The 27,618-nt window shown below is 37.5% G+C and overlaps 1 protein-coding gene across 1 annotated transcript; it reads right to left on the bottom strand.

Moving 5' to 3' along the window:
* Window positions 1–141: 141 nt before the first annotated feature.
* On the bottom strand, window positions 142–21,155 carry LOC144341847 (uncharacterized). Its single transcript, XM_085494697.1, has 11 exons — window positions 20,720–21,155; window positions 12,465–12,623; window positions 11,525–11,760; window positions 11,038–11,143; window positions 9,176–9,294; window positions 7,398–8,802; window positions 6,693–6,986; window positions 4,280–4,357; window positions 3,943–4,100; window positions 911–1,576; window positions 142–708 (listed from the first exon to the last, which is right to left on the bottom strand). The coding sequence occupies exons 1-11, from the start codon at window positions 21,153–21,155 to the stop codon at window positions 142–144; spliced, it is 4,224 nt and encodes a 1,407-aa protein (XP_085350823.1).
* Between the last annotated feature and the right edge of the window lie 6,463 nt (window positions 21,156–27,618).

Genomic DNA, 27,618 nt, shown 5'->3' with positions numbered 1-27,618 from the left:
GGGGTCGGTAGTATCTGCAACTCTACCCAGGGGTCGGTAGTATCTGCAACTCTACCCAGGAGGTCGGTAGTATCTGCAACTCTACCCAGAGGGTCAGTAGTATCTGCAACTCTACCCTGAGGGTCGGTAGTATCTGCAACTCTACCCGGGGGTCGGTAGTATCTGCAACTCTACCCAGAGGGTCGGTAGTATCTGCAACTCTACCCAGGGGTCGGTAGTATCTGCAACTCTACCCAGGAGGTCGGTAGTATCTGCAACTCTACCCAGGGGGTCGGTAGTACCTGCAACTCTACCCAGGGGGTCGGTAGTATCTGCAACTCTACCCAGAGGGTCGGTAGTATCTGCAACTCTACCCAGAGGATCGGTAGTATCTGCAACTCTACCCAGGAGGTCGGTAGTATCTGCAACTCTACCCAGGGGGTCGGTAGTAACTGCAACTCTACCCAGGGGGTCGGTAGTACCTGCAACTCTACCCAGGGGGTCGGTAGTATCTGCAACTCTACCCAGGAGGTCGGTAGTACCTGCAACTCTACCCAGGGGGTCGGTAGTACCTGCAACTCTACCCAGAGGGTCGGTAGTACCTGCAACTCTACCCAGAGGGTCGGTAGTACCTGCAACTCTACCCAGAGGGTCGGTAGTATCTGCAACTCTACCCAGAGGGTCGGTAGTATCTGCAACTCTACCCGGGGGTCGGTAGTATCTGCAACTCTACCCAGAGGGTCGGTAGTATCTGCAACTCTACCCAGAGGGTCGGTAGTATCTGCAACTCTACCCAGAGGGTCGGTAGTATCTGCAACTCTACCCAGGGGGTCGGTAGTATCTGCAACTCTACCCAGAGGGTCGGTAGTATCTGCAACTCTACCCAGGGGGTCGGTAGTATCTGCAACTCTACCCAGGGGGTCGGTAGTACCTGCAACTCTACCCAGGGGGTCGGTAGTATCTGCAACTCTACCCAGGGGGTCGGTAGTATCTGCAACTCTACCCAGGGGTCGGAAGTATCTGCAACTCTACCCAGGGGGTCGGTAGTATCTGCAACTCTACCCAGAGGGTCGGTAGTATCTGCAACTCTACCCAGAGGGTCGGTAGTATCTGCAACTCTACCCAGAGGGTCGGTAGTATCTGCAACTCTACCCTGAGGGTCGGTAGTATCTGCAACTCTACCCAGAGGGTCGGTAGTATCTGCAACTCTACCCAGAGGGTCGGTAGTATCTGCAACTCTACCCAGAGGGTCGGTAGTATCTGCAACTCTACCCAGAGGGTCGGTAGTATCTGCAACTCTACCCAGAGGGTCGGTAGTATCTGCAACTCTACCCAGAGGGTCGGTAGTATCTGCAACTCTACCCAGGGGGTCGGTAGTACCTGAAACTCTACCCAGGGGGTCGGTAGTATCTGCAACTCTACCCAGGATGTCGGTAGTACCTGCAACTCTACCCAGGGGGTCGGTAGTACCTGCAACTCTACCCAGAGGGTTGGTAGTACCTGCAACTCTACCCAGGGGGTCGGTAGTATCTGCAACTCTACCCAGAGGGTCGGTAGTATCTGCAACTCTACCCAGGGGTCGGTAGTATCTGCAACTCTACCCAGGGGGTCGGTAGTATCTGCAACTCTACCCAGAGGGTCGGTAGTATCTGCAACTCTACCCAGAGGGTCGGTAGTATCTGCAACTCTACCCAGAGGGTCGGTAGTATCTGCAACTCTACCCGGGGGTCGGTAGCATCTGCAACTCTGCCCAGAGGGTCGGTAGTATCTGCAACTCTACCCAGAGGGTAGGTAGTATCTGCAACTCTACCCAGAGGGTCGGTAGTATCTGCAACTCTACCCAGAGGGTCGGTAGTATCTGCAACTCTGCCCAGAGGGTCGGTAGTATCTGCAACTCTGCCCAGAGGGTCGGTAGTATCTGCAACTCTACCCAGAGGGTCCGTAATATCTGCAACTCTACCCGGGGGTCCGTAGTATCTGCAACTCTACCCGGGGGTCCGTAGTACCTGCAACTCTACACAGAGGGTAGGCAGTACCTGCAACTCCACCCAGGGGGTCAGTAGTACCTGCAACTCCACCCAGGGGGTCGGTAGTACCTGCAACTCCACCCAGGGGGTCGTTAGTAACTGCAACTCCACCCAGGGGGTCGTTAGTAACTGCAACTCCACCCAGGGGGTCGGCAGTATCTGCAACTCTACCCAGGGGGTCGTTAGTACCTGCAACTCTACCCAGGGGGTCGTTAGTACCTGCAACTCCACCCAGGGGGTCGTTAGTACCTGCAACTCCACCCAGGGGGGTCGGTAGTACCTGCTACTCTACCCATGGGGTCGGTAGTACCTGCAACTCTGTACTGGGAGGTTTATTACCTGCAACTCTGCATTCAGGGGTCTTCAGAATCTTCAGCTCTGGGGGTGGGATGGCATCTGTCGACTCTGTGGGGGGGGGGGGGGGTAGCACCTGCAACTCTGTACTGGGAGGTTTATTACCTGCAACTCTGCATTCAGGGGTCTTCAGAATCTTCAGCTCTGGGGGTGGGATGGCATCTGTCGGCTCTGTAGGGGGGGCAGCTCAGTATGGACGGGATAGTGCTTGTAACCACCGGGGTGGGGTGGTGTTAGTACTTGCAACTCTGTACCTAGGGAGGATCGTTAGTACCTGCAACTCAATACCCAGGGGGATCAGTAGTTCCTGAAACTCTGCATTCTGAATAAATTGCAATACGATCTAGATAGTTTGTTCCTTTATTTCCCAAGAAATCATGCATACAAATTATCTAATTTACATATCATTTGCATATTCTTTTTCATTACCAATCAAGACATGTAAATAGTCTGCAATATCTGCACAAAATATCAAATAAAGTGTTAGAAAGTGATTTATTTGTGTGACTGAGAACGTTATTTGACTGAATGTGGTGTACTGTCGTGTTAATGAGATTATGACTTAATGACACAATAACTTTACTAATTCTATTCCTGTGTGAAAATATCATGCACAAATTGAGCAAGTCAAAATATGATAAGAATAAAAATATTGACTGTTTCTGCTTGACTGATTACTGGTGATACACATTCTAATACACATTTGCAAACATACTTTGATAAAATACATAAACTATCTCAACAGAAAACAAGATGTCAGATAATTGATATAAGCACTCCTATGATTAACCCTTTGGGTGACAAACTTTTGATCAAGATTTGAAGCCAATAGAAAATTATGTTTAGTTCAAAGTTACAAAACAAAAATACATAACAGGCAAAATGTTGCATCCATATTTTGGAATAAAAATGCACTCAAAATATGTACGCTGTATTTGACACACAGTTCACAACAAAAAAATTCTTTGTCAAAGTAGACAATTTTCACCAATCAAAATTTACAGGAATTTGCCTCAACTATTAGAACACAATTATAAAGTTTTTATAAAATACTAATTTTAAACAAATTCAAAAACAGACAACTCTGGATGAGGGACTCTTCCACTGATCCACAGACGCCCATAGTAGGTATCCTACAGACAACTGTGGATGAGGGACACGTCCACTGATCCACAGATGCCCATAGTAGGTATCCTACAGACAAATCTGGATAAGAAACTCGTCGACTGATCCACAAGTGTCCTACAGGTGACTGTTTACAAAAGGTGAAACTGTATTTATCTAATAAAGAAACACTATATCTAGATACATCTACAGCTGTAAGTTTGTCCCTATTGATAATTGAAGATTGTGACAAGGTATACTCAGTATGGCTATATCTATAATTTCAACAGGAGATCTATTGGTACCACTTCCATAAATCTGAAACACCAGGAACAAATAGAAATCAGTGTTCAATAAATAGTTATTAATTTATTACAATCTAATAGTTGTTAATTAACAGTTTCAGATAAATATATTCACCTCTGTCATGTCATCAGTGATATTCCTGGACTTTTTGTGCCAGATCGTGCCTGTTTACACGCGTTAATAATAATTCCAACAACTTTGTGTTGTCAATTCTGATTTTGCGCCGTTGACATAAACACTCAAACACATCATATGCAGTTGTCTTCTTCTCTAGAACCCCTTTTGGTATTAGTCCACCGCCACAGTTCTGTTTTAATAATCTCAAGTCCTCTGTAAAAAAATCATTTAATTATTCATCAAATTACCTGTCCACACCACTGTGAAGTACAAATACTGATGATTTGTTGTAATGAATGAAATGGTAACTTCGTATGATGAATGTATTCCTAATTTAATATAGGACCCTGAGAAAAATTTAAAATGATAACGAAATGTGATTTATAAATTACCTTCTCCCATTTCAGAAGAAACATCAATAAGCATTTGATTGAACTTGTCTTCATTCTTAGATGAGGCTGCAGCTTCTTCTGTGAAGACAACAAAACATAAATGTCAGTGTCATAATAAACAATACATGGATTGAATATCATAAATAAACGATAAACATGAGAACACATGTTATGTCTTGTCTGTGTAAAAACGATGAAAAAATTCTGTCAAGGCATGTTTGAGAGGAGACAAAGAGACAAGCAGGCTGTCGGATGAGATAGCTCCGTTATTAGCAATGCACATTTCAATTAAAGAACAGAAGATATCATTAGAAAATGAACAATATGTATAATATCAAAGCAATCAGACTTGAAGTTTTCAACAAGAAGTGGAAAATATCACTTTTTACCAAAAATTACAAAAATATTCACTAAAATTAGAGAATTAAAGATATCATTACAAAATGAACAAATCTGAGAGAGGTCCACATGTAGTACCTATATATTTAATATCAAAGCAATTGGACTTGCGCTTTTTAACAAGAAGTTGAAAAATATCACTTTTTACCAAAAATGACAAAAATATTCACCAAAAATAGAGAATTGAAGATATCATTACAAAATGAACAAATCTGAGAGTGGTCCACATGTAGTACCTATATATGTAATATCAAAGCAATTGGACTTGCGGTTTTCAACAAGAAGTCAAAAATATCATTTTTTACCAAAAATGAAAAAACATTCACCAAAATTAGAGAATTGAGGATATCATGAAATGAACAAATCTAAGAGAGGTCTACCCAAGGTACATATACACCAAGTATCAAAACACTCAGGCTTGTAGTTTTCAAGGAGAAGTCAAAGTAAAACATTGACATGGAAGACGGACGCCGGCCGACGACGAACGCCGGACAATCACTCATATTACAAGCTCCGCTCGACAAATATGAGTCGACAAAGTCGACAGCGGAGCTCAAGAAGAAAACAAATTTATCAAAAATTTAAATCAAAATATCTTTGAGTCATCAATATTCAATCAAATCACAATTATACAAAATAATGTACATCAGTAATGAACAATGTCAATTTAGCCAGTGGGTTTTCAACCCACCTATTCACTATGTTCAATTACCCACCATAGACTCTGGTCAGTCAAAATTACTATTTTGAACTGTAGGCATTAATCTGCGATTCAGCCGAAGATGAAGAAAGAAATCTAGGTCCCATGACCTCCGATTTTCTAATAACAAATCTGGATTCTGCTTATTGTATTATACCCCAGACCATTCGTCCCGGTGTTATCGCTATCGCCACACGAGACTCCAGCTTGTCTCCTATACAATTTGACTGCGCACATCCAGAAAGTAGATGTAGCTGTGATTGGTGGAATACTAATGAGTTGAGTGTCAATCAAACGCCCACGCTATCTTTAGTAAACAAAGTCACGTGACACGCGCCATTTTAGTTTTGATTAGTTCATCGGATCGGAGTGTCGGTGCTCGCCATCCATAAATCAAATCAAAATGATTTCTAAGGAAATTGTCGCGTCAGCAGTGGACAACAATATGTATGTATTTCTTCGGTGTACTGATGCACGAATGCACCGTGACACGGTGTTTCTCGGGTGTCGCCATCGCTGAGAATGCCGCCGGTGCAATTTTTCACCCAACTCGCGATTCTGTTTTGCAACATTTTATCAATATTCCCTTTGACAAAATCGCCGACAAAAGCACCGCTTTGCTGATCTTTTGTTCTATAATTCTTAATGCAAACACCGACCCTAGTAGTAATTAGTAACGTCGCCTAGTACATATGAACGGTCGTCATTGCAAATCGAACATCCTTTTGAAATTTGGACGTCGGGCAGGCGATTTCAAGGCACCGCACTTAAATATTAGCAACATATTTTTCTGAGCGGTTGTTTATTCTCTTTCAAACGAGACATAAATGTGACGACATAGTCGATCCCTTATCCACCGCTAAGAATGCCGCAATGTTTCGTTCGTTTTGCAACATGCCACAAATCGTCGAAAAAAACACCACTTCGACGGAAGCTTGCGTAATAAGGGGGTTAAAACAAGAAAACAAATGCCATGTTTAATACATATCGACCTGTTTTACTTGCGAAAGATAACGGAACATGAACTCGTTTCGTGCGACTTCGGAACCCGAAGGAACACACCAACAACGTTGAATTTACCCGCTATCTTCCAAATATGGTATATTAATTTATTCAGTTGTTTATTTAGAGTGACGTCCGCGGTCGAATGCGATTGGCTATCGATGTCAGTGCAAAGGTCATATGAATATTAAAATTAAGTGGGCGGAAGGAAAATTGTATAGGAGACAAGCTGGAGTCTCGTGTGGCGATAGCGATAACACCGGGACGAATGGTCTGGGGTAATTGTATTATGGTTTTAGTTAAATTGTTTACCTCCAGTATTTGAAGAAACAGTATAGCTTCTAACAACAGTCCCTTTGTCTGCTACTTGTACTCTATAATAGTATGTAGTCTTAGAACTTAATCCATAATCCATGTAGGAACCAGTCTTTTCCTCTACGGTTTCAGCACGAGTCCATCTATAGTTATCTTCTGATCTCTGAATAATCCCCGACATATGTTCGCCCAGGTCCCACTTCACAGATATAACTGCGTCGGATATCACATCTAATTTGGTGATGACAGGTATATGATCTTTGTTTTGAAAAAATAAATACTTCTTCATTTCTGAAGAGAAATGTATTGAAAACATGCAAATTGCTATGAAAATAATTTCTTTTTTACATCTTAATACAAATAATATAAATTTAATTTTCTATTTCCCAATTTCATTATACTGAAGGGAGGGTTGTGATTTTTTTGGGGGGAAGGGGGACAGATAGACAGGTATCTCATATATACTGCACATTATTGTAAGCCAATTACATTCTACATAAAGCTGGTGTTTGTTGTTGAATAGTGTGTTTGAACAATACACCAATTAAATTCCTCAATCATAAATATGGAGGTCAGTTTTGACAAATACAAATTAGTCATTCATGTTATATATTTTAATGTATAACACTGTAATGTAATGTATGTACAATTACAATGACTAGATGGACATGCACAAAAGAAGTTGATGTAATATATGCTTACTTGGTGGTTCCCAGAAGTCCCAATCTGACACATTGACTTTGCTTTTATACATGCATCTATCTTTACTACGGTCAACACAACCATCATCCCTATCCTTCCCATCAGGTGTAATCTTTAATACATCATGTTTACCACATGGACACTTCAAACATGGTGTGTATGATAGACCAGGGTTGTATCGCTTGATAAGGATATTCAGGTTGTCCTCCACATACTCTCTTACTTCTGGACCATAGGATGACTGTATTTCCACAGCTATGCTTCCTGCTGGTTCTGTCTTCACTGTAAGCGTGATGTCAGATTCTCTCTTTGACATGATGAGGATATGGTTGTTTCCAATATCAAACCAGGCATCATTATAGAATAACTTGGCTACTGGCCACTTCTTGATGCATCTAATGACTAGCTGGTGGAACAACCCATCGGGTAAATATCCACGAGCAAAATGGAGGTATAGAGTAGGACCTGATGTACTATTTGAGGGAGACAGTAGAGAATTTTCTGGTTCTGATTCTAGAAGGCATGCCATATAGTATTCGGTGACCTTTGACCCTGATTGTCGAGGACATGGGTAAATGATATCATACAGTTGAAATAGTCGAAGTAGGATGTCTTTATCTTCTAGTCTGTTGTTCTTCTTTAGGACCCAATCTACCAGTTCGACATCAAGCTTCCCATGATCGGTTAACTTGTCATACAGATTGCGAATGGTTTGTCGGAGAACTTCCTTCTCCTCGTCAGGGAGTTTTGGTATGTGAGTAATGAAAAGTCTCAACAAGTCAATGAACCACTGTGGACTGATGATGACATCATTACGAAGGTCAGGATCATCTGCAAAGTGTAGGATATCTCGAATGCTGTGGAAAAATTTCAGCACGTCATCCACTTCCTGTTTAGATAAAGACATAGATTCACCAATCTCATAGACCTGAGCCAATTTCATTACTGGGCGTAGATTTTCTTCAACCACCTTTTGATTCAGTAGAAGCTCGAACTGCAACCAGTTAAATGAAACTTCATGACTGAGTTGACAAACAAGCTCCTTTATCTTATCTTTGAGAGACTGCAAAGCATCATTTGGGTTACCGCCTGGTGAAGGTGACTGCAAAGGATCACTTGGGCTACCATCTGAGGAAGGTGACTGCAAAGCATCACTTGGGTTACCAGCTGAGGAAGGTGACTGCAAAGCATCACTTGGGTTACCATCTAGTGAAGGTGACTGCAAAGCATCACTTGGGCTACCATCTGAGGAAGGTGACTGCAAAGCATCACTTGGGTTACCATCTAGTGAAGGTGACTGCATAGGTTTGTTGCTGATAGGAATTATGGGCCATGCAATGTGTTCAGCAGCTTCCATAGTTCTCAAGAAAGCTTCTAGTTCCTCTTTTCGTTGCTCCATCACGTCCTGAAACATATCATTTTTAAACAAACCATAAATTTATGATATTGTAACACCAGAAACAATTCATGTTTGATTACAAAGAAATGACAAATAAATGAACACTGGGAACATGTCAACAGTGCTATTAGGATAATGTGAAGTGTCTGGACAGACAGATTAGATCCACACAACAATATGATTCTTCTTTTTGTTACTTACAAGAAATATGTTCACAAACACAAACAAGCATAAAAAGGTACCAAATCAGAGTAGATGATGTGTGGATGTATGGATGTGATAACGGTGAATATACAAAAATTATCAATTTACATTGCAAGGATGAATGTAATTTTTGCTGTGGAAGATATCATTTTAAATAACAGATAATACACATTACCTTTGATATTAAATCAATCTTTGTTCCAATAACTATGACATTTTGTATTATGCTTTCCAGATCTTGGCCTTCTTTAGTTGTATGTGAATGTATTGAATTCATCCATCCATGAATATACTCTGAGAAATACAACAATTTACAAATATGTGATTGAAGCTAATAAGTTGATGAATTTAAGGTTACCAATAATTATAATTAATACTAAATTAACCAACATCATGCATGTTATGTTCGTGTGTAATTATGAAGCATATACCAGGACATGAGAAAATACAGTTAATTTTGATAAGAAAAAACAGGGAAAAACAAGTAACAAAGACACGTAGCTCCAGAAAAAATAATAATAGAAACATTACTTTTTTATATTTAGTAAAATATGTTTGAAATATTTGAAACACAAAAAAATGAGGTGCATTGTTTCCATTTTGGTTTATCAGTTGGTGAGAGGTTCATTCTTGAATGGTTCTAAGAGTTTTTATTCTGTTAACATGACATGTTCACACTAGATATGAGTAGTTCCCCTTACAAGACTTATTACAAGACAATTTATTGAATATTTATGAACAAGTTATTTTATCCATTTCACATGCATACAAATTACACTCTTATACAAGAAGTTTATTATCCACTTGAAAATGTGCTGACATGAAAGCAAGCTTTGATCTATGTAGGTCAGACTTTCACTTTGCCCATCTGTTCAAAAAGTGGATAGAGTTCTGAAAATCTTGACTGCTTCAACTGAGTGGTATTGAACATTGTCACTCCAGTGAACATCCAATTTGCCCACGTTTGGAAAACCAAGAGAAGTACTGAAGAGCAATTAACACAACTAGAAGAACTCCAAGTTTTTCGGATTGTGGTGTCAAACCGACTAACTCCAGGTAATAACTCCTACACAGCAATATACCAGGGAAGCTAACCATTTCTAAGGTCTATTTTATACTTGCATACAGTCTCTTGTAGATTTTATTTTACTTGTTTTTGTCGGCGTGCTAGCCGCCATTCACTGCCATCTTGAAATGAATGCTTCGCCCATCAAATCTGGTAATATCTAAATTATGCCAATTTGTGATGTCAGTGACAAGTTTCAGCAAGTTTATTGTTTATTTCCTGGCTTTCACTATTTATACACTCCCATATTATATTGTATGCAAGACTAGGTTCATGGTAGTGAACTAGTGTTTAAGAAGATGTGACAAGGAGTGGTAGGACAATTCCTGGAGCATTTTCATTTATCCGAGACAGATGGTTTTCTCATCATAATCAATACCAAAGTGATCCAGCAACACTCACTTGCAATCCTGTTGTCATTGGGCAACAAAGTGAAATTTTGATGTCTAACTAACCCGGAGATAGAAGCAGACATGTAATGCTGTGACAAGCTAAGGTGCAACATAACTTGTTACACAGTCAACAACAACACTGCACAACTTATTCATGAGTGCAGTGGGCATACTATCATCTGTGAAGGGTCTGGTGCGTAACACAATGCAGGAGACATATTCTGTGACGTAGGGACCAACAGAGAGGTTCGTTTCTACAGAGACCATAAACAGCTCAATGAGTGCTTGAAAGCCCTGCTGTGATGGACCATCCCCTAAAAATGTCTGTCAGGATGCCCTTCATTTTACCATGTATCACTGCAGATACAAGAACTTTGATTGAAACCACTCATTAACAGATCAAATGATCAGAAAACACTATTTGTCTCGTTTAGAACCTCTATACAATACACATTAGTGTAAGTGATTGATTAATACACAACGGAACTTGTGAGATTGCATTTTTTTTCCCAAATTCTGAGATATATTCTGATCAATATCTCACCACAGGCAATGATGAGTGAGTACCTAAATTCATACCTCTCAAAGTCTTCTTTTTCCCACCAAAATCATAAGGAACTACATCATCAAGTTTAAGAGACAAATCAACTACGAGGATATAAATTCCCAGCATAGCCATGAACATCTAGAAAGTAATTCAAAATATATTACATAAATATATAAAGACATCAGTAAAAAGATTGTATTGAAATGAAATGTAACCATTTTGAAGTCTCATTTAATAAGAACCATGTCATTCGTGAAATATATTGAAATAAATGATAATATTTGTTGTCACCTGAGTGTGCATGCTAATCAGGAGTAACGGTACTGTTTGATTATAAAATCTTAAAAAATGCTATCATGGTACCGGTATTCTACATGTATATACACTACATGATACATTTATGATGTCAGATATAGGTATATTAATGTGTAATTGGGATAATACAAAGGATACAACTGTTGTCTGAGAGAAGGGTAAATATTTTTGTAAAAATAATTACTGAAAAATATAATGACTGACCTGATGAGACATTTCATAGACTTGTTGTCCTGCAAAATCTAGTAGGGTGACATCAAAGTCTACTGCATCTGTGTTTTCTACTCGTCTTATACGTTCACCAATACGTATAAGCTTTTCAGTTCTTGATCTATCAGCAGATGCTTGCTGACTCTCTTTCCTATCTAAGGGAGCCGTAATCGTACGTGATATGCTTCGAGTAGTATGAATACCTTTATTTCCGGATTCATCACTTCGTGCTAGATTGATAAAAAAATATAAAAACATGCAGATGGTGTGATAAGTGATGATCAGAGCTCAATCAAAATGAAGAAAACATTTTTAGTAAATTAAATGCAAATTAGTGAGTGTGTGAAGGAACTAATTGGTGTTCATCTCAGACCATTTTGCTAGTATTCTTGATTATCATAAAGCTTGCACTTTGTTGGTTTTGCATTTTTTCTCATTTCAGTTTATACAATCAAGTCTTGAGAATCCACTCATTCTGTAAATGCTGATTATATACTTACATTCCTATCATGGTATCTTCACTATATCAATTAGATTAATTAGCAAATATACCAGGGTAGTCTGATCATACACTAAAATAGCCACAATTCAGCCATTTTCGTGTCTGAACAATGACATTAAATGTGCCTATTATGTGAGGTATATGTGTAAATTGTAAATGTGATTGGAATATACATGTCTATGTGCTTATATGCACACACACATATTACTGTTATCTCTGTCAAAAGTAACAGTTATGTACAATTGCATATAACTGGTAGCATTATAGAGTATTAGCTATTTCCCGATGCTACTATGATTTGTTCTTGTGTGTGTAATGTTGTATTGATATGTAAACATACAATATTAGCATAATATCAGTATGTACTTAATTGTGTCATGAATAAGTGAAATGTTCAAATGCAATATGCAGTAAACATACACAAATAAGTACCTGTATGTTCAATTGTCCAGTTGTCTAGATCTAAAACAAACATATCACCGCCTACTGTACTGTCATACTTTTCATCATATGGCTCGCCAGCTAAGTTCATTTTTGTGGCTGTTTTTCCAGCATGACAAGCTCCAGCCATAGCCACATAAGAACGGACCACTACAAAATAAACATGGTAGATTATATGGTTGTTGCTATGGCAACTGCAATTGTTATCAACTTGATACAAACCATATATATACCTAAAAATGGCACTGGTTGCATGTCTCTACCTGTAACAGTGCTGCAGATAGAACAGTTATGCATATTCAAAAGGTTAATAACCATATATGGTCATCTAATATGTTAGTTACATCTCTTGGCAAATATCTTTAATGTTTTACTGGTTGCATGTTTCCATCTGTAACAAAGCTTTAGATATTACATTTATGAATATTAATGAGGTTGCATGACCATATATGGACATTTGATATATTAGTCACACCCCTTGTCAAATAGCTTTAAAACTGCACTGGTTCCATGTTTCCATCTGTAACAGAGCCTGGGATATTACAGTTATGAATATTAATGAGGTTGCATGACCATATATGGACATTTGATATATTAGTCACATCTCTTGTTGAATAGCTTTCAAACTGCACTGGTTGCATGTTTTCATCTGTAACAGAGCTTGGGATATTACAGTTATGAATATTAATGAGGTTGCATGACCATATATGGACATTTGATATATTAGTCACATCTCTTGTTGAATAGCTTTCAAACTGCACTGGTTGCATGTTTTCATCTGTAACAGAGCTTGGGATATTACAGTTAAGAATATTAATGAGGTTGCATGACCATATATGGACATTTGATATATTAGTCACATCTCTTGTTGAATAGCTTTCAAACTGCACTGGTTGCATGTTTTCATCTGTGACAGAGCTTGGGATATTACAGTTATGAATATTAATGAGGTTGCATGACCATATATGGACATTTGATATATTAGTCACATCTCTTGTTGAATAGCTTTCAAACTGCACTGGTTGCATGTTTTCATCTGTAACAGAGCCTGGGATATTACATTTATGAATATTAATGAGGTTGCATGACCATATATGGACATTTGATATATAAGTCACATCTCTTGTCAAATAGCTTTAAAGTGTAACTGAATCGGGTCACGCCCCTCCCCTGACACTTTTGAGTTTTTTCGGCATTACGAGTGTTGCCGAAATGGTGCCACCAACGGTACCATAAAGCAGGAGATAGCACGTGTTTAGTAAACCAGCATATACAACAAGCTACCACAATCGTTATCATGGGGAAACGCTGTGTTGTTGGCGGTTGTAGCAACACACACAACAATCGCGCAAGTTTTATGCATTCCCAAAAGATGTTGAGTATTTCCGGTTTTGGTACATGTGTCACTGACGGGTGACAGCTTTGCAAAGTAACTGTGTAAATAACCAGAAAAATAATATTTTCCATGTAGAATATGAATATTAATTTGCTTGAAAAGTTTAGAATGAATTCATGTAATTATGCCAGAGTCGAAATGACGAGATCAATCATGGAACAACAACAACAAAACGTATTCACCGTTAGGTTTTCTTGTAAACATTTACAAATGCATACTTAGTTAATACTGATACTAGTGACTGAAAGGCATTTAAGAAATATGAGTATCGGTACACAAAATACAAGAAAGTGATAAATTTTTTTAACTGATTTCTGTTTGGTTGCCCCTAGTTACAGACATTGTGTACTATATGCATACTTGGTTAATATTGACACTAGCGATTAACTTATGATTATGAAATGTAAATACGCAGCATTCAAGAAAGTGAGATTTTAATCATTTTTGAATAATAATAATAGATTTCTACTGGTTGCCCTTAGTTACAAGCATTGTGTACTTGAATTTAGGTTTCCTTCACCATCGCTATATATTGTAGGTTATCCCAATAATAGTTGTTGTAATCCTGTTACTAATTTACAGTGGGTCACAGGGGATTGTTAATTTATGGTAACTCTGTTACAGGCTTGCAAGAAGAAGAGTGAAAAGGAATTACGCTACTCCACTCTGATGACATCAAGGCAAGAGACTTTCCAAATTTAATTGATTTCTTGTATTCACTACTGCAATGTCTCTCAGTTGTTGCATTACTACATACTAGTATACTAGTAATACTGCGGTTTATAGTCTGGGTATACGTTTATAAAAATGCTTTACTGATGAATTGAAAGAAATCAAAACACCAAACCAAACTTTTTTTTTTGAATGAGAGTTGACATCAAAGAAAGCTGAGAGTATTGGAGACACATTAAATATAATTAAATATAATTTGAAATTACTTAGCTGAAAACTAATTATGCAAATCAGAAAATTAACATGAACAGATTTGAGTGTAAAACTAATGAGGTCTGCGCAATGTAACAGAAAATCTATGTTTCCAAGTTTAATTGAAATGTGATTAGAACCAAAAAAATATGAATTATTATGCTAATTAGGGAATTAATATGAACAGATTTTTACTCCAAACTAATTAGGTTTGTACATTGTCCTAGAGCATCTTTGTACTAAGTTTCATTGAAATGGCATAATTAGTACTTTAGATATCAGTGTGAAAGCTTAAAATTGGTTAATTATGCAAATTAGGTAATTAATATGTACAGATTTTAACCCACAATTATCCAGGTCTGTCTATTGTCCTACAGCATCCATGTACAAACATTCATTGATATGTGATGATTAGGTCCTGAGATGTCAGTGTGAAAGTTGGTTAATTATGCAAATTAGGTGATTAATATGCACAATTATTTACCCTAAAACTAATCAGGTCTATGCATAGTCCTAAAGAATCTATGTACCAAGTGTCATTGAAATGCGATGATTAGTACTTGAGATACCCGTGGAAAAGCTGAAAATTAACTAATTATGCAAATTAGGTGATTAATATGCACAAATATTTATCGGAAACAATCAATCTCTGCATAGTCCTTGAGTATGTAAGTACCAAGTTTCATTGAAATGTAATGCTCACTAATATCAAATGCTGAAAAATAATTAATTATGCAAATTAGGTAATTAATATGTACTGATATTACCATAAAAACTATTAGGTCTGTGCAGTGTCATATGACATCTATGTACCAAGTTTCATTGAAATGTGATGATTAGTACTTGAGATATCAGTGGGAAAACCGAAAAATGACCAATCATTATGCAAATTAGGTAATTAGTATCCACGGATTATTACAAAAAACTAATCAAAACCTAGCATTAGTTCAAAGCATGTATGTACAAAGTTTCATAAAAATCCAATGAGTGGTTGTTTAGATATCAGTGGAACAATCATGGAACAGCTAAAAATCAGCTAATTATCATGCAAATTACGTAATTAATATGCACGGATTTTTACCAAAACCTAATCAAATCTGCGCATTGGTCCAGAGCATCTATGCACCAAGTTGCATCAAAAACCGATGAATGGTTCTTGAGATAGCAGTGGAACAGTCGGACACACATACACACATACACACATACACACACACACACACAGACACACTAACTGCAAAGACTCCCATTATGTGCTTCGCACATGGGAGTCAAAAATCTAACAGTTTGAAAAAAAATAGTGTAAATAAAATTTTCTGCCAAAAAAAATTCAACAAAATAAAGCTCTAAAATATTCACTAAAAATACAAGATTAAAAGAAAACTCCATCACATGACAAAATGGACAAAACTTTATGGTTGACATGAAAGCAATTTGTATGATGGTTGGAGAGAATTTTTAAAAAAAATATGATTTGAACAAAACAAGTTAAAAATAATGATAAAAAAATCACTAAAAATAGAAAATTGAAGAAAATGGTACCACATCAACAAGCTACACAGATGACCGGCGTACGTACTTATAAGCTAAATATTAAGTCATCAGACTGAAGGTTTTTGAGAAATTGACAAAAATGTAAATTTTTAGCTTTTTTTAACCCAATTTGCAGAATTATAGACAGATCCATGAACAAATTTCAATTTCTATCCCACAGGGTACCTTCATACCAAAAATCAGACCAGTGGTTTTGGACGTAATGCTTAACGCATTAAAAGGAAATTCATGATGACTCCAGACCAAATGCTCACTCAAAAAATAAACTTAGAACAATAGAATATTTAAAACAGAGTTTAAATTAGAAAGCTACCTAACTGAACTCCAAAATATTGAACTGTGACTAATTATGACAAAATTCAGATGGGGAACCATTGCCTCAAAATAGAAACAGGCAGACATACTCACACTGCAGTGGAAAAGAGAAGTTGTAATTTCTGTACCAATAACCAGATTGAAAATGAATATTATTTCATAATGACATGTTCAAGATACCAGACACAAAAGAATAGCTTATTTATTTGACAGCAGAGAAGAAAGTGCCACACTTTAAAAAAATTGAAAATGAAAACAAATTCATAATGTTATTAAATAACAAATAAATGCCTATCCCTTTGGCACAATATATAAATTATGTATGGAAATAAGGCAGCAACACCTCCCCTAAATTTATCGCAACAACATTATTATCATTATCTCATTTTTTTTATATTCTTGTTTTCACCATTTAATGTAGATTAATATACACATTTTTATTTGGCTTTTGTTGCAGTCTTTGTTATTAATTTAGTTCTAAACCATTTTATAGTTGTAATTTTGTTATCGTTGATATTTTGAATTAATCCATGACGTTTAATTTTGACATTACGGTAACTCTTTTACATACATGTACTAGCCCCATGGTTATTCTGACAACTGCAAATTGTAAGCTTTGACTATTATAGCTAATCAAGTTTCTATATATGTGCCACTGTAACAATCATCATATGTGTAGATGCTAAAATACAAGCCACATCCACAGTTGTAGCCTGACATGTAAGTATGGGTGGCGCCCTCACCGGCCGAGTAGCGTCAGACCCCACTTATGCCTGACAGAATAATGTACGTCTCGTCAATCAATCAAGATCAATACTGCGAATTTGCAAATTTTAAGTCTTCTTGCAATGAGTTTCAATGAATATTCATATTGGTAGCCATGGTAACACTGTACAGACGGCGCAACTCACACGACCTTGTCAGGGTACAACTACAGACTGTGTCTTTCCTGTGAAGACACTCACTTTTAATCAGGGAGACAAATTGTGTTTACATTGTCGAAAAAAATCACAAATTTGCCAGCACCTTATCACGCATTATGTTAACAAACAAAGAAACTTACTCACTGTCACTATCTGACATTCCTGCAATTTGACCGGTACTGACAACAAATCGATGGGGGAAGTGAAAAACTACATCATTCTGTCAGGCATATGTTGGCTTTGGAGCAATGTGGTTGTTGCATTGTATCATTTGTATCATTGTATCTAATACAGATTTTACAGTAATATGCACAACATTAAATCAACACAAACCAGGTCTGTGTCAGAGCACAAACAATTGTGTGTGTATGAAAACAGTTTTGAACGGTTTTATCAGACTATCTATTAAAAATACATTTAAAATCGGCTTACTGTATGCAGATTACCCATGAAAAATGAGCTTAAAATTGGTTATTTGATGCAGATTAGATATTTATGTAAGGATTTCAACTAAGAACTACAATTAGGTTCCATAAGACTCCAAAATGTAGCCATTCTAAAACTACAATTTCATATTAATTATTTGATGAATTTTCATAATTTATACCGGTTTAAAAAATTTGATTGCTAGCATCATTCTTTGGTTCTCCAAAATTACATTCATCACAGATTTCTTTTCTTGGACCAATGGTTCAGGACTTATTTAAGCTAATTTTTGTGTTTTATTTAAGTTTGATCAGTTAAGATTTCACCATCATATGGTATTCTAATTTTAAAACTAATTATTTTAATTCTGTGTTTTATAGCTAATAAAACATTGTGAAAACCTGAGGGATTGTGTTTCAATAGGAATTTTGGTTTTCTATCAACAAATGATTTGTGATTTAATCAAGAATTCACTGTAATTTGGGATTCTATTTTTTTTTTAATTTAAGGTATGTGGTTATGAAACACCTATGTACCAAGCTATTTCTTATTTTCATTTATTTTTTTATTTATTTGTTGTAACTCCCATTTGAAATTAAAAAAAATTATTCATAGCAAAAAATTATAAGCATAGGTTAGTTGGTGAGTTACATCACCATTTTATGAATGATTGGTAAGATATTAAAAAAAAAAAAATTGTAAATATGATGTAAATTTGATAATTAATGGCTATTCTGAACCATGTATACTCCCAGTGAAAATATGTCATAAGTTTCATTGCAATCAGAGAGTGGTTCTATATCAGCGAGTGGAACAGATAATAAAACAAATGTGATATCCTGGTACCAGTAGATTTTTGTTAGCTTATTCTTTCCGATAAACTAATTTCTTCGGATATTACAAGAACATAACAAAAAAGTTCTCAATCTCAATAAATACCATTCACTAAACAGAGGAAAATACAAAAAGTGACCATGGCTAATTTGCAAGGAAAGAAAAGTGGAAATAACCTACCAATCTGTTGACCTTTGTTGAAACATCACTTCATTCATGTTCAAGTTCAAGAACACAAATCAAACATGATGACAATCAAAAAAAAACATTCCACAGGAACAAATGAAAACAACTGATGGGTACATTATACTAGAGTCAAATCATTAAGAGAAACTATGATATACAAGAACACAACTGTTTAGGGATGTGACATGAAGAATAATTTTTGATTTAAATACAATTTTTGATTTCACTTACAAATATTGGTAGGTATAAAAGGTTGCTGGAAACACAGGATATGTTTTACTTGGCCCTAATTCTAAATCAGAGTTAGACTTTCAACTACAAAAACACTATGCATGTATCAAGTTTTGAGCAAACTGTTGTTATAAAAACATAAAATTCCCTAAGAATTATGTATCAAAATCTAATCAATACTGTAAAATGATTTAACAAGTTTCTAACAAGACTTTGATCGGTAAAGGCACTAACAATTGTTATATTTTATCTTGTGTGACTGGGGTCATGAGAGCTGACCTGAATTGTGTAAATTATAAACATGTCAAATTATTAGAATTAAATTAAAAATATATATTTTTTCTTATTTTTAGATAACTGTTACATCCTAAATTAATAATAATACTTTACTAAAAAGGGCATAATTAATCTTTTGTCATTTTTTTTTAATATATGTGCATATGTGAACAGCACCGAGATAGTTGTAACATGAATTGTGGGTCATCCATGTGTTTACATTACTTGGTATTTAAAATAATAGAATATGATTTAATTCATAAATTAATATTATCTAATATTCTTTTTTCAAATTTGTTCCCATTCAGATACACTTAACATAAACTATGCATGCTTACAAGATTAGCAGATTTCAAAAATACTGTCATTTTATCTCAACATTGACTGTGGATCATTTGATGTGGGAGTTATTTTTGAGTTTTGAGAGGACTGGAAGAAAAATGGAATTATATTTGATTCTATTGTCAATTTCGTTCCCTGTTTTGAAAATTATTACACAATATCTGTTTAGTGTTATTTGATGTCCCTTGTACTGTGCTGGAATTCTCTATACTCCGATTACCTACTCGTGTTTACAAACTATAACATGTCATGATCAGTTGGCACTGATACATGCATATTGTGTTTTTGAACTGGCACATGTCAATATTGTCAAGTTCAAGTCACATTGTGAGCACAGAACTTCTGATCAATGAAATAAAGGTTTGACACTGACCTCATAGTCTCTGTTTTAGGATAATGGTTGCAATTCTTGGATTTAAATTGACAAATCTCAGCAACTATAATCCACTCGCCAACGAACGAGTCTAACGCAAACACGTTGTTTACACATGCTATATTTTTAGCCCAACATTCGATTCACAATTTCATAAAAAACACATTGTAAAATTCAAAATAACTTTCACTGATATTCAGACTGCCTGTGCATTTCATTTTTGACAATGGCAATAGCTAAAATCAATCCTTGATTAAAATAAAAATTCGGGTTTTCGGTTGGTCACGTGACCATTCGGGACCCCCCCCCCAACTTGTCTTAAATTTTTAAATCTCACTTTTAATTTTTTTTTCGCATTTTGAAAAAAAATATTCAAATTTGGTCACGTGCTAAAATTTTATTTATTTGTTTACCAGGATTTGTTTACCAGGATTTGATTATTCATGATTTGTTTGTTTACAATGTTTACCTTTCCTTTTAAACACTTTATCAAATAGTTTTCTGATTTTCGTCTTGTTGTCATAAATCCTCACATCTTCTTCTAAAATACCGTCTATGACGTCACAGGTGAACGTCCTCAGATTCTTTAGTCTTCTCAAAGACACGGGTAGATCTATCAATGGGTTGCCATCCAGGTACAGTTCTACTAGTTGTGAAAGGTTTCCAATGTTATCTGGAATTGTTCTCAGATTGTTGTCAGATAACCCCAGTATTTTCAGGTGACGTAAACAAGAAATATTTTCTGGAATTTCTGAAATATTGTTTCCATGCAGCCATATCCCCTCAACATTTCTACGACTTTCATCAAAGACTTCACTCGGAAATTCACTCAATCCACAGTACTCAGCATTGTAATACAAACTACCACCTGACCACTCCTCCCACTGTGGTGTGCTTGAAGTCATGATATATCAGTGTTGCTATAACAACGACCACAACAACACTAATCACCAATTCCACACATTCCACCTAAAAATAGAACATAATGACGTCATTACTTGCACGTGATCATTACACTGTAGTCTGCCGTTTTGAAGACAACACAACCTGTCGGCTCCGTTCGTAAATACTCTCAAAATCGCGTGTATAAGTTGATATCTGACGTCATACATACATCATTAGGTAAAGTAGAGTTTTCTGATATTTATTAAGCACTCACAATTTATGAATAAAACATATTTTATAAAAAAATTGGAAATTCGTGTCTCAATATGTCCTGTTCAAAATTTCATTTTTTTGCGCATGCGCAGTAGGGTGGTACGTCCGCTGTGTTGAGAGAACTTCGCCGAATTTCACGAAATTCTCAGTATTATCAGATTCAATTTTGTATTTCATCAATACAGAAGCATCTCTGCTAACACTACTTGTAAAGTTTGTTTTCATTTTCACTGAATTCGTTTTATATTCTGCGCTGTTTGAGTTTTATATTACCGTGAGTGCGAACAAGATTTCGCGACGTAAATCTGACAGTGAATTTCATTCCAAAAACGTGGAATATTGTGGTTTGACTGACTTCTTGTTACAATGTATTTACAACAACATAACCTTCAAAACAGCTGTGTCATGACCTAGTCAGTTAAATTTACAAAATAAACGTATTTTCGTTGAAAACATCACTGACAGTTTGACAAGCATTCCAAATATGGTGTCAATAAACACTCACTGATTTATGTACATAATAGTATCAACTCTGACATGTTTGTGAATATAGTGGTTGTATTTAGAGTAGATCTCTGAGTTTGAAATGTGAATAGGTAATATTGTGAGAGTCAGAATATGTTTACAATATTTTCACACAGATCTATTCACGGGGACACGTCAAATTAACGGCGTTCCAAAACATAGCAATGGAATCTAGAACTTACAACCAAAACTAACGTCCAAAACTAACGTCCTTCATCGGGAATGCCCGGTGGGGTTATATTTCATCTGTTGTGGTGGTGATTACTGTCAATAAAAGTGGACTACAGTGTACAGTCCTGAGTGGAAACTGTACACATATGTACATATTTAATATTAGTAAATGTGATAGTATTTACCAAAAAGTTAACATTGAATAATCACACGACGCAATTTGTTGTTTATTTGTATCCTAGTCCCTGTGTACAATCACAGAGCCCCATGTTTTATTATACGAATGGTTTGCCGTAGCAAGTAAAGAAAAGTATATTCTGATATTTTAACAATAAAAACATACGACACTGGTTTGTTCTGAGAGTACGAGTGTTGAGTACACGTCAAAAACTCAACACACCAAACGAGTCGGAGTAACTCGTTTCAAATTGTTGTATTTTTACGATCTTGGCACGATACAACCACCAGAGGCAAACAGCGTTCAACTTGTTATTAGGAAAATCGTGGAAACATGTTACCAGGCAACATGTTGATACATTTTATCTTTTCGAAAATGATTGACAGGCCACCTTTCGAGGTCAAATGTCGCCAGGTCACGAGTTGACCTAGAAATATCTTTTACGTATGGTGAGTTTTAGAACACGCAAATAATTTGACTGGTATTATTTTCAAATGTTGAAATAAAATTGAATAGCATAATGCATATGCGTAAAACAATCACCATTCATATATTTACAAAATTTACGTTTACGTTACAGGGCATGTAAACTTGCTCAATCCTTATTTTTCCTGCGGCAAACGAGAAGGAAAAAAAAATAGTTTTCACCCCTTTGTTGATGAAAATAAGAACCAAGATGTGGGTACTGGCCCCGAAAATATATTTAAAGGGCGGTAGTCCTCGCGCCACGCATGCACGGGATATATGGATCTAATATAAACAAAGATTGTGACCCTGTTGTGCAGATCAACGAGTACAAACTGAAACGTTACCAAGCTTTAAATAGGTATTTTTAGGTGATTGTGAAGTATCGAAGTAGTGCAAGTCGCGCCAAAATCAAACCTCATATTTGTGACTTTATTAGAAGAGCGCATTTGCAAGTGTGTTTCAACGCCGACTTTCATTACGTCACTGAGGTCTGTCAATCAAACCTCTTTGATGATGCTGAACGTCGATTCGAAGCCCACACATAAGTGACACTACAAGCCACACCAACACAGCGACTACTCAGATGGCAAAGTCCCAATATGTCACACGCTGTAATACGCAATTACAATTCTGGTTCCCTCATAGCCTACAACCTCAATTGTACACGATACGGTTGTCGGGTGGTTGATCTGATTTCCACGGTGACTAAGCAACGTACTTTCCATCTTCCATTCGCAGATGGGGGTTCGAAGGTCCATTTTTAATGCACAATATTGTTTAAAAGGCGGACTAATTGTTATCTCTAGCGGAAAGTCCTATGAAAAATGCTCTCTTTGTCGTAGAATATAGACGAATCCTACGGTTTCCAGTTAGATAATTCATGAGTCCGCATTATACCGGTAAAGACTCGGGCGGGGCGCGGCACGAGTTAAAAAAACAACTTTCACGCAGTAAAAGCGGTAGACGGCTAGGCTGTGGGCCGCTCCTCGGCACGCTACAGTGTGGGTGGTCGGGCGTCGCCCCCGCTAAAATCGAGCTGAAACCTTTTGAGTCAGCAACATTTGACCCTCAAAATGCAGGAAATAGAGTTTCAGAGGGTCTAGATTTCAACATTTTTAAAGGGTAGTATGCCCCTGGACCCCCTAGTAAAGTTGCGCCTTCGAGGAGGGGATATTTTTGTTTTCATGATGCCCGAATCTTGTTATTATGTTATTTTTTACCCACTGTGCTCGTTTTTTATTTTTTATAGTTCTCTGCCTTGCAATTTTTCCAATGTATGTGAAACTTCTGAACGTCATTCCCCAGTCTCACCGATGAGAAAAAACTTATATAAACAACACGCAGCTAGACGAGTCACTTTGCCGTTTCTGAGACATTGAGTCCATAGGCATACGAGATGACCCAGTGTGTTATGATAAAACTACTAACAATCACGAACAAAATAAACAATATTGTGCTACTCATCTACGCAGAGAAGGTAACAAATTTATTGCCAAGTTGCCTTGGAAACGTTATCATGTTCCACTATATACTAATTATACAGTGTCTTGCAACAGAACACGTACCATGTAAAGTCGGACTGTTTTTGAAGATTTAGTGTGAGCGCCGCCTAGAGTTCAGAGTTGTTAATCGTTTGTTTAAGTTCGAAGCCATTTGAACCGCGGAGGGAACTGTCTCATTGTATACGTTGCTATAAGTCCCGTATCGAACACGACGCGTCTCAAATTGATGAATGTCCTTCACATCAAAAAACTGTGGGTGTGTTTCTGTTTACGCCTACCGGTATCTGTGGGCCGCGAATAAACACGGTGGTGTTGACATCAGCAGACGCGTCGATGTTGACGTAAAAACGTAGATCGGGGGAATCCCCGGTACATAGTTCGTTGACCTCGTGCGTGACGTCATCGGTGTGCGGATTTGTGTCCCGTTCAACGTCGCCGAAGAGAGAAGACTCGAATAGCGTGCTGATTGACAATTTACCTGCACAGGAAGCCATCGTGGACCAATCTACCAAAAATTTGAATTGTTCAATTCATTTACGGTAATTCCTCGAGTCAGGAGGTCGGCTAGATTGTCAGCCGTGTGACAATATTTATACATGTATTTAAAGCCGTTAATTTCCTTCACTCTGTTTGCAATGAATAAAGACACTTTCCTATCACTAGTGATCCAATGTAATGTTATTTGACTTTCACATCACAATACGCGCTCAGTAATGTTCAGTTTCGGAGATAACGCATTGTCAAAATAAACAGTATTGTGCTACTCATCCACGCAGATAAGGTAACAAATTTATTGCCAAGTTGCCTTGGAAAAGTTATCATGTTCCACTATATACTAATTATACAGTGTCTTGCAACAGAACACGTACCATGTAAAGTCGGACTGTTTTTGAAGATTTAGTGTGAGCGCCACCTAGAGTTCAGAGTTGTTAATCGTTTGTTTAAGTTCGAAGCCATTTGAACCGCGGAGGGAACTGTCTCATTGTATACGTTGCTATAAGTCCCGTATCGAACACGACGCGTCTCAAATTGATGAATGTCCTTCACATCAAAAAACTGTGGGTGTGTTTCTGTTTACGCCTACCGGTATCTGTGGGCCGCGAATAAACACGATGATGTTGACATCGGCGGACGCGTCGATGTTGACGTAAGAACGTAGATCGAGGGAATCCCCGGGACATAGTTCGTTGACCTAGTGCGTGACGTCATCGGTGCGCGGATTCGTGTCACGTTCAACGTCACCAAGAGAGACGAATCGAATAGCGTGCAGATTGACAGTTATCTTGCACAAGAATACATGTTCAATTCATTTACGGTAATTCCTCGAGTCAGTAGGTCGGCTAGATTGTCAGCTGTGGGACAATATTTACACATGTATTCGTAGCCGGTAATTTCCTTCACTCCGTTAGCAATGAATAAAGACACTTTCCTATCACTATTAATCCAATGTAATGTTATTTAACTTTCACATCTCAATACGCGTTCAGTAATGTTCAGTTTCGGAGATAACGCATTGTCAACAAACTTGCTCAATCACGTGACAACTAAGGCTGCCATCAACTCTACTGAGACGAGGGAAAGTCAGTGTTTTGCAGTTGATCGGCGCGACTCGGTTTTTTGCCATAAAAAATAGCCGTTTTGTTGGTTTTCCTGAAGAAAACAACGGCACTATATGCTTTCATGGAAGTATCAGAAAAAAACGTTCAGTTCACAGTCGTTTGTGTTGTTGTGTGAGTCATCTGTTGTTTCACTCATGTAGTATTTGTGATCTCATTTATATCGTAAGTTAAAGATTCCCAATTGTTAGACATAGTCGGGCGCAAAATTTGCCCCACAAAATGCAGAAAATATCCGTTCTTTCAGATGGTCTAGATTTCAAAATTGTTAAGGGGGAGCATGCCCGGACCCCCTAATAAGGTCGCGCCTTCCAGTAAAAAAAGATCTACATTAACGCTAATAAACTTGTGTCTACTGGTAACGTCAACCTACGTTCTTGGTCGACAAATTAGATGATGTTGTGCAGAACGACAACAACATACACGCTACAAAAACAACCGGTTTACTTGGTATGTTATGGGACACTGAAACTGACACGTTAACATACAGATCTATTTTTGATCAGGAACACTCGCAAAAAAAGCTACTATAAATAGTATATCACGTGGCCCCGTTACTAAGCGACGAGTAGTCCACGACACTCAGTTGTATGATATATTAGGGTTCCCTCGCCCATAACTGCTAAAGCGAAATTGTTTGTGCAAGAACTGTGGAAACAAAAACTTGAATGACATTATGTCCACCGAAATGACAAATAGGTGGTACGAAACCCGTGATGATCTACAAGCCACAACTGGGAAGATTTACTTGAATAAATATTGTGAATTACATATTTTCACAGACACCAACTTACGTCCGTACGGTGCAAACTGTCTATATCAAAATAGACAACGTCACTTCTCTCGTCATGGCGAAATGCGCCCACAAACCAAACTACTATGACTAAAACCAAGATTAGAAGTGATGGTTTTAATTAATGCTACTCGACTAAGTTAAATTCGTGAAAGCCGCATTCCGTGATAAGTATATTATTGACATTATCATATCCTCGGGGCGGACATCTGGGCATTTTCTACCGCCTAGCAACCCTCGCGGTGAAAACAAAGACCAAAAACTCGCAGAAAACGGTACTTTGCGATGGTTGTTGAGAGTCCCCTGAACAGTGTAACAAGATTAGCCCTACGTGTGTAACATATATTAATTTGGTTGTTCAGGATTACTTCAAAGTTGAGTTTGTGTTGTTTTCTCGAGTTTTCACCGGCTCCACCGGCGTTCCACAGCAGCGCGCACAAAGCCCATAAAAATACGTGGTACAGTGGTGCGCGTCTTAGCAACGTTGAACGTCCGGACGTAGCTCCGCCCCCGAGGATACCTCTTATTGCCCGGTCTCGTAACGCTATGGGAATCCCGATGCCGTGCAATAATTTTCCATATAACGCCCGGGCCCTGTTTACCATATTTGGTAAACGCGTCTATTTCCTGGAACTACTTTCTGTTTACAAACAACGCGCGTAATTTGAGTCTGCGCTTCGATAACGGCTGACAATATTATTCAGTGGATGGGAATTATACCAAACGACCAGTTGGACTCATTATTGTCCTGACGAAAGCCGGCATTCCAACACAACCAATCATAAATATAACTTGTCACAAATACGTGTCAAGTACACCCAGATACACCCAGCGACACCGATGCCAGCTGACTGTGACGATACTGTCTCCACGGAAGATATTCACAGTTGAGCTACGCCAGAATCTGGAACTGTAAACCAAACTGCTTTTTGTCAAGCAATTGTTTCTCGTTCACCG

The sequence above is a fragment of the Saccoglossus kowalevskii genome, chromosome 20 (genome assembly GCF_978046115.1).
Source record: "Saccoglossus kowalevskii chromosome 20, keSacKowa6.1, whole genome shotgun sequence".
Lineage (NCBI taxonomy): Eukaryota > Metazoa > Hemichordata > Enteropneusta > Harrimaniidae > Saccoglossus > Saccoglossus kowalevskii.
This window is presented reverse-complemented; position numbering and strand designations above follow the sequence as displayed.